The sequence below is a fragment of the Notolepis coatsorum genome, assembly GCF_963971535.1.
Source record: "Notolepis coatsorum genome assembly, chromosome: 3".
NCBI classification, from domain to species: Eukaryota; Metazoa; Chordata; class Actinopteri; order Aulopiformes; family Paralepididae; genus Notolepis; species Notolepis coatsorum.
Window position 1 is genome coordinate 10419140 of NC_140167.1, and position 10985 is coordinate 10430124.

At 42.6% G+C, this 10985-nt stretch overlaps 1 protein-coding gene across 1 annotated transcript; it reads left to right on the forward strand.

The window, feature by feature from the left end:
* Window positions 1-500: 500 nt before the first annotated feature.
* ankrd66 (ankyrin repeat domain 66) lies at window positions 501-8538 on the forward strand (the record flags this gene model as incomplete). Its single annotated transcript, XM_084310378.1, has 3 exons — window positions 501-639; window positions 7700-7928; window positions 8412-8538. 3 exons carry the CDS (start codon window positions 501-503, stop codon window positions 8536-8538), a joined length of 495 nt encoding a protein of 164 aa, XP_084166504.1.
* Between the last annotated feature and the right edge of the window lie 2447 nt (window positions 8539-10985).

Genomic DNA, 10985 nt, shown 5'->3' on the forward strand with positions numbered 1-10985 from the left:
ACTTTGAACTGCAATCCCCTGTATGAAAGGTGCTATACAAATAAAGTTATTATTATAAACAAAATAAAATGTCTGGAATCAAGTTCCCACTTTATCCAATCAGGAGAACAGCAGAAAAATAAAAACTAGTTTTAAGCAAATGTGTTCTTGAAACAAGTAAAATAATCGACCAGTGCAGTAAGCAAATTTGGCTTGGCAAGATTTCTTGAAATAAAAAAATTACATTTAGGGTTCTCTCTCCTGATTTTGTGTTTACTGCAGTGGATAGACTGAGAAACTCATGTTACTGAACAGACACTAGTCAGTGATGGCTTTGAGAATGTAGAGCTATTTAACACTTATTTTAACAAAGAAATAGCAGCACCTCTAAGGTCTGAAGGCGGCCTAACATTGGCCACCGGGTGGCAGCAGTTCCTTTAACAACTTACTCGGGGGTCGTTGCACCAAACTCATCTTGTGTTGATACACGTTGCTAGGCAACCTTTTCGCTCATAAAAGAAATGACGGAGTTGCACCAGGCAGTAGCAGCTGGGGACTTGGGCCTAGTCGAGGACATATTAAAAAGGAAGACATGTAATCCGAATCACAGAGACGTGGACTGGAACCACAAGACTCCCCTCCACTGGGCCGCTGCCATAGGTGAATGAATGAAAACTTTATTTAACAGATTGCAGAATGGGTACAATACAGTACGGCTCAATACATACAATTGTTAAGGGATGCAGACCTGAGAAAGACGTTTGTCTTGTTTCCATCAGGGTCCCCCATTTTCAATTCATATAGACATTTATGACATACACAACATACATGACATTTATGGCATAGGGACATATAGGTATTTAGTACTGATACATTTGTGACAAACGGTATTCAAATATACAGTACTGTTACCCCTAGATCCTGACAGAGTATATACATATGATGGGGAGGGGACTGTACATTAGGAGGGGGTGGGTGGGTGGGAGAGAAATATACATACGGCAGGGAGGGAATATATACATGCGGTGGGGAGGAGACTGTCTATTAGGAGGTGGTGGGGGTTTTGGGCATTTACGGTGGCCAGTTTTGAATTGCAGCCTCCCGTAGGTGCTCTTTAAGAGCGGTTTTGAATGTGGGCAGGGATTCACATTCCTTTACAGCTTTGGGTAGGGCATTCCACATTGTTGTGGCATAATTGCGAAACGTGTTTAGTCCCTTGTTTGAGCCGAATCTGGGTTTAACATGATTTGTTGAGCTTCCTCTGGTGTAGTGGTTGTGGTATTCACTGACCTTTGGGAAGTATTTTGACATGTACATGGGCACCCCGGTCGTATAGTGTATCTTGTAGACCAGGCCCATTGCAAGTTGCTGTACTCTGTCGTCTACTCTAAGCCATCCTAGGTTGTCAAAGTGGGCAGGGGTGAGGTGGGTTCTGGGGTTCAGGTCAAGTAGTAGTCTGACCAGTTTGTTTTGTGATGTTTGTAATTTTGTTTTAAGCGCCTTTGAGGTGCTTTGGTACCATGAGGTGCACGCATAGTCATAGTACCCTTGGTATTGATTGATTGATTGAAAAGTGTATTAACAGATTGCAGAATGGGTACAGTACAGTACAGCTCAATACATACAATTGTTAAGGGGATGCAGACCAGAGAAAGACTTTCGTCTTGTTTACATCAGGGTTCCCCATTTTCAATTCATCATATGACACACATGGCATACAGATAGACAGTACTGCTACATCTATACATTTATGACATACCAGATTTGCAAATACAGTAATGTTTGTGATACAAAAAGTACTGTGTCTGGATGTACAACACCGGTGACGACGGCCTATTTATTCTGTTTGTGACACAAATATAGCAGGTTTTCAATGCATGATTGATTTAAAATTGTATTAACAGATTGCAGAATGGGTACAAACAATACAGTACGGCTCAATACACACAATTGTTAAGGGGATGCAGACCAGAGAAAGACTTTCGTCTTGTTTACATCAGGGTCCCCCATTTTCAATTCATCATAACATACAGATAGACAGTACTGCTACATCTAGACATTTATGACATACCACATCTACAAATACAGTACCGTTTGTGATACAAAAAGAGTTTAAGAAAGAGTATACATTTGAGGGGGAAGAAACTGTACATTGGAAATGGCGCACCAAATCACATTCCTTGTATGTGTAAACTACTTGGCAATAAAGACCTTTCTGATTTTGACACTGTTATGTAGTACGTACGTAGTATTTTGTATGTAGGTAGGTGTAGTAATAAGACTCAGGAAGCAGGTTACTCTTTTAGCCTTTTAGTCAAGCAGGTTAGCATGGTAGGTTACAGCAGGGTACATTCTGTCCTATTCTCCTTCTGCGTGTACACTTCTTCTGCCCACTTCAGCTGTAGGCATAACAGGGCATTGTATCAACTACGCCCCATAGTGGAGACTCTTGGGAAGTACATCTTCAACATGCATTACAGAACACATCTCCCTTTTCTGTAATAGAATGTTACTTGCTACTCAGCATTATGCAAATTTAGAACTTTTGCTTTTTCCACTTTCTTAATTAAACTGAACCAACAGTCAGTATCATAAAACGGGTAACTCAAGGTAATCATTAAACAAAGGGAGCACAGGTTATTCAATCATTATCAAGATATAATTATATATGATCAACCAATTTTACTCTTAGTTCTCACTCAGTGTGCAACAAAGTCCTGATGCCAACTAGGTTTGTTTCTTGCACGCGACTGTGCTGGAGTGTGAGCGCTGTCAGGGCAGGGCGGATCCCTAAGTCCTGCTCATCTGGAGTGTTCGAAGTGTGAGCCAGACGGGATGCGTTCCATTTCTTTCCATCACTGAGCAGAAAGGTGCTTTTGCCAATCTTCTTTTTCACTGTCATTGGTGCACTGTATCTCGGGTGTGCTTTGCGGACGTGATGTGGTGTTCTAATCCTGACTCTCTCCCCCTCCCGAAAAACAGGTGCACGAGCGCCACGCTTAGCATCTGTGTAGCGCTTCATTTTGGCTTGCTTGTTTTGGACCGTTTCTCTCACAGTCTCGTCCTGTGAACTCACAGTAGGCTGCAAGGGCAGTACGTCCAGTTTGGTGCGCATTTTACGACCGTAAAGCAGTTCATGTGGTGAAACGCCAGTGGTGGCGTGGGGAGTGGCTCTGTATATTTGCAGACAACCCAACACAGCCTCTTTCCACGGTTGAGACTGCTGGATCGCTGTCTGAATGCAACTCCTCAGAACGCGATGGAAGCGTTCGACAGCACCATTAGCCGCCGGATAGTAAACTGAAATCCGATTGTGAGCAATGTCTCTTTCCTTGAGGTACTCGGCGAAGGCTGCTGATGTGAATTGAGGTCCATTGTCTGTGACGACGCTCTCTGGGTTACCATGGCGACCGAACACAGAGCTTAGGAACTTGGTTACATCCGTAGTTGTAGCGTTGTGAGAAAAGGCTACCTCTGGCCATTTAGAATAGTAGTCCGTCAGTGTGATCGCGTAACGGCAGGCTGGCACAGCTGACTCGAAGGGCCCGACTATGTCGAGGCCTAGCTTCTTCCACGGGCCGTCAGGCAGTGGAACGGGCTGTAAAGGTGCAAAATAAATCTTGGCCGTCTTGTCATTAGACTGACAAGAGACACATTTGGATATGTTGGCCTGAACCTGAGCGTCCATCTTCGGCCACCAATAGAGATCCCGCAGACGCTGCTTAGTGCGTACGACCCCCTGGTGGCTGAGAAAGTTGTTGGGGTCACAGGAATTTTCCAACCTGTACATTTAGGCTAAGTATGTTATGATAATACACAGAATAGAATAGTGCAGTGCAATAAAATAGCTCTCATTTACAGTACAATAATCATTGTATAGGAGTATGTGTAATGAATAAGTGGCAGAGTGTTAAAAGGTTATGGTGATGGGTTTTTAGCGTACTTTTGAAAAATATGTACAGCACTTCGGTCAACATTTACCTTTTGATGCTTTTATCCAAAGCGACTTACAGGTTTGGAACAACAAGTCAGCAGGAAGGGTACAACTCTGGCAGCTAAGGGTCAGTGACATTGTTTCGTCAAACAGTGTCAAAAGTGTTACACTCTTGAGTGCATAATAATTACATATTAGTATAGACATATTAGCATAGGTAGTAATATAGACATATTAGCATAGTAGGTACTAGGTAGTAATATAGGCCAGGGCCCCGTTCCCCGTACCTGGCTAACTGAGTTAGCCGGATAATATCCAGCATAGCCTGACTTAAGCCAGACCTTTCCATTCCCCGACGCTCGATTGTCTAAATCACTATGACAACAGATCAAAAAGTTTGAGCCTGGTCGAGAGCAGGGTTAAGTTCAGTTAGCTGGATGAACCATGGCCACGCCCCCGCAAAGAAATGCCAGCTCGCTTCCTGAAATGATTCTCACAGTCTAGATCTGCATTATACCATTCTGAATTATGTTCTTGTGCTTCGTTTGAAATGTAAAATAATATGTCTGCAGTAACGCTGATAATAAATCATATTCAGCCTATGAATTTACTTTGTCTATACTATATAATGCACGTCATATTTATACGGATACGGCGCTCGCGAGTCGCGACACACACAGTTATTTTAATAACGGACTAAACGGATCATTGCCAATGTGAATCCCGCTGGGATATTCTTAATGAATGAAACCTATCGGGTGTTTGGCTCTGATTAGTTTAATATTCTTCGCTGTGTATTTGCTTAACGGAGCACCCGGATGCGTTTCATTCAAGCTGAAGCGTCTATGCGCGGATTGTGGATATGAATTATGAGGAATCTGAATCTGTGGAATATTTAATTGTATCACTGTGATAGTGTCACACGTTATTGTGATATTGTAACTGGGATTAAAATATATGAGGAGATGCGCTGTTTGATGGATTTGATGACGTGACGTGACTTGATAAATTGAATGAGCCTTTGACGTTTTTGATGAATGAATTCGAGAAAATGCATTTATCTTTTCAAGCACTGTTAGCTGATGATGAACATGAGGTGTCACTGGTATAAACCAAATGGTAATCAATTCAATGCATGTATGGATTAGGTCCGAAACAGATTAAAACCTGATTAATAGTGTAACTGCAAGCCTCCCTCCAAGCCTCTCTTTGGAAACCATGTATTTATATAGTACATAATATTAATACCTAAGCACATACAGATATCCTCATGATATAATTCGTATCAATTAGATATACTATTTGGGCTTGTTTTTATCGTTATTCTGAAAGAGCTGAACTAATTCTTTTCGCTAGCAAGATCTCATTTGATTATTCATTCCATAAGCCTATACTGCCAGCAGGTACGTTTAAAGAAATATAATCTGATTGATTGGGGTAATGAGGGATTTAAAATTAGCCTATAGATTATGCATTTAACTTGTCTGCGAGGCTATGAGCCATACTGCATTGTACCCATTCTGCAATCTGTTAATAAAGTTTTAAATCAATCAATCAATCAATGCCGTTAGAAAATCAGGATTTCTGCTATCGACACTTGCTGTCTTTTCAGCTGAGGCGGGCGCGCACAATTATCCTGAGTATCAAGTCTGGTTCAAATGAACGAGACTGAATCCACCTTCGAGGAACAGGAAAATCCCGGATTCAAACATCGGGTTAATTGAATCTGGATAATGGGACTCTTGATCGACTTAGTTGAACCAGGTACGGGGAATAGGGCCCGGGTAGATACCTTAGTAGCAACATGCATAATAGTCAGGGGTGCAGTGCTCATGCCACGTGGTACCACGCCGTTCCACCTCCTTTCTGAGCAGAAGCACATGCACGCGCGTGCACACAAAAATGCGTTCACAACTTTCACTCGACTCGTCGTGCCGTGCGCCAAGTACCGGTACTCACCTGGCTAATTGTCTTTGCATAACAATAGCATAACAAAGAACGAGAAGAGCAAAACCAAAATACAAGCCCTGTACCAATTGGTGGGGGTTTGCTTGAGCTGTGGAACCTCTCACTATGGTCCCGACTGGAAGGATGAAACTGTCCTTCTGTAAACTGTAAGTTACATTGTTAATTTAGTTTGTATTTACTTTTCTAGTTTAAGTTAATTCAATTAAAGAAATTGAAACTACAATGTATCTACAATTACATTTAAAACATTGTTTGTTTTTCAACCATATCTGTTGACAATATAATTTCTTTATATATTGAAGGCTACATCCTGCTACCTTTTTCAGCTTCTCTATTTCAAGGCAATATTTACAAAAACTAAACTAAAACTAGTAATTTCCTATACAAACATGTTTCCTACTATTTATGCATAATAATCATTCTAATCATAATGCTGGTCGGAGCTGTTCTGTGCGCACGCGAGGGAACATTTATGCGTGCACGTGTAACGGGGAAGTCCGTGGGTATGTCCACAGTCACTGAAACAGGTGTGTTGACGGGTGACTGTGGCAGTGCGGGCTGGTAAATTAAACTCACTTCCCCATAACAGGGTTAACAGACGCATAGGGACGGTAGTTAGGAGTGAATTCACTTCTTAGTGCAGCGGCCTGTGTCGTCGGACGCGGGAGCCCCCTGTTCGACTCCCCCTCGGGACATTCTCATTTAACATCAAACACAACACAGACCCAGTATGATCCGTCACACACGTGACGTCATTAACACATTGACCGCCGGGGGTTGTGCCCATTTTATACCCCTCTGCCACCTTCTTCTTCTTCTTTCGTGTAACGTCAGAGGTCCAACTCCGTATCTTGTAGCCATGCCCTTAACTCTGGTCCCACATCAAAGAGGCTGGCTTCCGAGGGTGGTTTGTATATTGTATATACATTGTTGTGTTAATACCTTCGAGAATATAAGTATGTTTTTAATCTTTTCTGCTGTAATTCCAAAAACGCTAGTTATAGGCCCTGACGTATATGATAGATTATTGATTGGCATTTCTTTCCCATACACGCTATATTAAAAAATTCAAATGTATATGATCGGTATACATTATGCTTCATCATGCGTGGAGGAAAGGGGGGGGGGTCGTTTATAATTCCTTGATCATCAGTAACGGCCTTATGTAGTATGGGTGGATATATTGATCAGATGGTTTGCAAACGAGTAAATGCACATCGGGTTGAAAATAACGTTACTGTTCTCTTACCGTGAGAAAGATCCCAATTATTCGTTGGCGATCGCCTAGATCCATTTCCGGTTTGTATGGCGCAATAAACGCCGAAATCATATCGATTATTGCGTTATGGCAGCGATCCATATGTACTATAGTGTCTGTCAGGAGTCCCGTAGCGAGATGTGACTGCCGGAGGAATTTCCTCGACGCACCGATGACCACATCCGGTTTTGGCGAGAGTGTAACTCGCCAGACCATCCACCAGGCGGTGGTATTGAGCCGTTGCAGTCCCATCTAGGGTCCCGCTAGGGCATCGGGGGTTGGGTGGATGAATTATGAATGCCATGGCAAAGAAATTAAATATTGATCTCAAAAACGCTGTACAGCGATGTTGGCGGTCAACGCATGGCAGGCAATAACTCTGAAAAGCGATTTTGGCGACCAATGTGTTAAAACACAGTGCAACCACTGCACCCATAGTAAAAGACAGTACGAAGGTTAGTCGTTTTTGAATAAGTGTGTTTTTAGTCAGAATTTAAACCTGGGTCAACGTGGGTTGTTTTTAAACGTGCTTTATAAATAAACGGTGACTTGTTTCACAGGACATACAGAAGCGGTGAGGGTCCTCATTGAACACGGCGCGAGACCCTGCCTGAGAGCGGATGACGGCTGGACGGCTGCTCACTTCGCGTGCGAGTCGGGGCGGCTGGCCGTGCTGCGGCTGCTCCACTCCGTCCACGCGCCCGTAGACAAGGAGGACTTCTCCGGTGCCAAACCCCGGAGGATAGCTGAGATATATGGACACAGGGACTGTGTTCGTTTCCTTCAAAGGCATGGAAATAATAAATATCAATTAAGTTAAAGCCGGGGCATTTATTTTGCACGTAACCTCACACACGTCCAAAAACTCTAAACAGTTTTGCACACATTAATTTAGTTTGACAGTTATTGAGAGTTAAATTTGTTTGAATACGGCCACCAGTGATGTCATCTGGGATTTTGAATCCCTGTGTTGTGTTGATTACAGCTCCATTATTAAAATAGCAATAACTTGTCTCATAGGGATCATTTCATGGAGCTGTAATTACAAGGATTCAATGTCCCCGATGACATCATCACTGGTGGCCATATGCTAACTAATTTACTCTCAATAAATGTAAATGAATGTGTGCAAAGAGTTTTGGGATGCGTGTGAGATTATGTGCAAAACAAATGCTACTCTTATTCTAACAATTTTTGTTATAGTTTCAACTTGTCATTAAAATGTACTTCTCATTAATTGATGGGCTCCCCCTCCCACCCTGAATATTGCAGTGCTGAGGCAGAGTCCAAGACCTACCGCCAGATGGCAGCACAGAGAGACATTTCTATGGATGACACCGATGAAGAATGGGATGAACATGGAAAACAAACTGAGAAAAAACGAGAAGTGACTCTATAAGGTAGGGCTGTCCCCGACTAAGGATTTGGATGGTCGACTATGATTGGCCAAAATTTGCCGTTAGTCGACTATTGGTCGACTAAAAAAGAAAAAAAGAAGAAAAAGAAAAAGTACAATATATATATATATTTTTTTATCATTCCATTTGGGCTGTGGGGGGTGCTTAATGTCTGAAGGAGTCGACTGAAGGCTTCTTGTCCTCTGCAAAAGCATGCAACTGATGGATACATCTTGATATTTGTCTAGTCTAGTGTGTTCATTAGATGGGTGAAATCCTCTTTCAGTGCCTCTGTGCCTGTTTTCGTAGGCAGTTAGCCTCTGGTATGCATGCCATTAGCGTTAGCCACGCTTCTAGGCCTCTTTTCTTTTGGAAAGAATGATAAAAAAAATTATAATCTTTTTTTTTTTTTATTATATTCGACTAAGAGGTTGGCCAGTCGACTACGGCTCCTTTCGACCGATTAGTCGACTAATCGACTAATAGGGGTCAGCCCTACTATAAGGTAACGGCTTGTAGTCGTGATATAACAACAACACAGCTTTCTAGAAGGGCAGGTGCTTGGGGGAAAAAATTAAAATGGGTACCATCAATGGCCATACCAAAATAAAACGTGTTGAATGAATGAATGAATGAATGAATGAATGAATGAATGAATGAATGAATGAAAAAATTTATTTAACAGATTGCAGAATGGGTACAAATACAGTACGGCTCAATACACACAATTGTTAAGGGAATGCAGACCAGAGAAAGACGTTTGTCTTGTTTACATCAGGGTCCCCCATTTTCAATTCATAGTGACATTTATGACATACACAACATACATGACAATGACATCATGACATTTATGGCATAGGGACATACATGACATACCGGTATATAGTAGTTACATTTGTGACATATATGATATGCAAATATACAGTACTGTTGTTACCCATAGATCCTAACAGAGAATATATACATATGATGATGGGGAGGAGACTGTACATTAGGAGGGAGTGGGTGGGTGGGTGGGAGAACAAATATACATGCGTGGGGAGGAGACTGTCTATTAGGAGGGGGGGTTTGGGTTTGGACATTTACAGGGGCCAGTTTCGAATTGCAGTCTCCCGTAGGTGCTCTTTGAGAGCGGTTTTGAAAGTGGGTAGTGATTCACATTCCTTTACAGCTGTGGGTAGGGTGTTCCACATTGATGTGGCATAATTGCGAAACGTGTTTAGTCCCTTGTTTGAGCCGAATCTGGGTTTAACATGATTTGTGGAGCTCCCTCTGGTGTTGTGATCGTGGTATTCACTGACCTTTGGGAAGTATTTTGACATGTACATGGGTACCTTAGTGGTGTAGTGTATCTTGTAGACCAGGCCCATTGCAAGTTGCTGTACTCTGTCGTCTACTCTAAGCCATCCTAGGTTGTCAAAGTGGGCAGGGGTGAGGTGGGTTTTAGGAGTAAGGTCAAGCAGGAGTCTGATCAGTTTGTAATTTTGATTTTAGCGCCTTTGAGGTGATTTGGTACCATGAGGTGCAAGCATAGTCGTAGTACCCTTGAATGAGTGCTCCTGCCAGAGTCTTCAGGGTATTCTTGTTTACCAGAGAGGAGATCCGGTACAAGAATCTAGTTCGTTGGTTGACTTTTTTTTTATTACATTGGATGCTATTTTGTCACAGGAAAGATTTGCCTCTAGGATGGAACCTATAGGTATGTAATTTCATCTTTCCTTGTGACAATATTGTCACCCACTGTAACTGAGAAGCCGTCGGTCTTGCTGAGTTTGTTATTTGAACCAAAGAGAATGAACTCTGTTTTACCCGGATGTAATGATAGTTTGTTATCAGCGAGCCAGGTGCAGATTCTGCCTAGTTCAGAGCTGAGGGTTTTTTCAACCTGTAACTTGTTCTTGTCAGAGACCAGCAGGGCTGAGTCGTTCGTGAACAGGAACAAGTTGCAGTCACAAGCTGACGACCTACATTTGCATAAATTAGGAACAGTAGCGGTCCTAGTATGCTTCCTTGTGGAACACCACAGCTCACTGGGAGGGGGGGGGGGATAGGGTACTGTTTACCTCCACCATCTGTTCACTCCCCTCCAGGTAGGATTGCATCCAGCTCACTGATAGACTATAAAAACCAATTGCTTTTAGCTTGTCGATCAGAATGGAGTGATTGACAGTGTCGAAGGCCTTTTGTAGGTCCAGCATGACCATGCCGCAGTATTTGCCCGCTTCCACCTCTTGTTTGATGTGGTCGTTCAAATAGAGAAGGCATGTGTCAGTGGAGTGGGATGTTCTGAAGCCGCGACGTACTTTTCGACCTGTTCGTATACTATTTTTTTCCATGACTTTCGAGATGGAGGTAAGAATAGAAACAGGGCGGTAGTTGCCTGGGTCTAATTTGCTGCCCTTTTTGTGCAGGGGGGTTACTCTCGCAATTTTGAAGTATTTGGGTATGT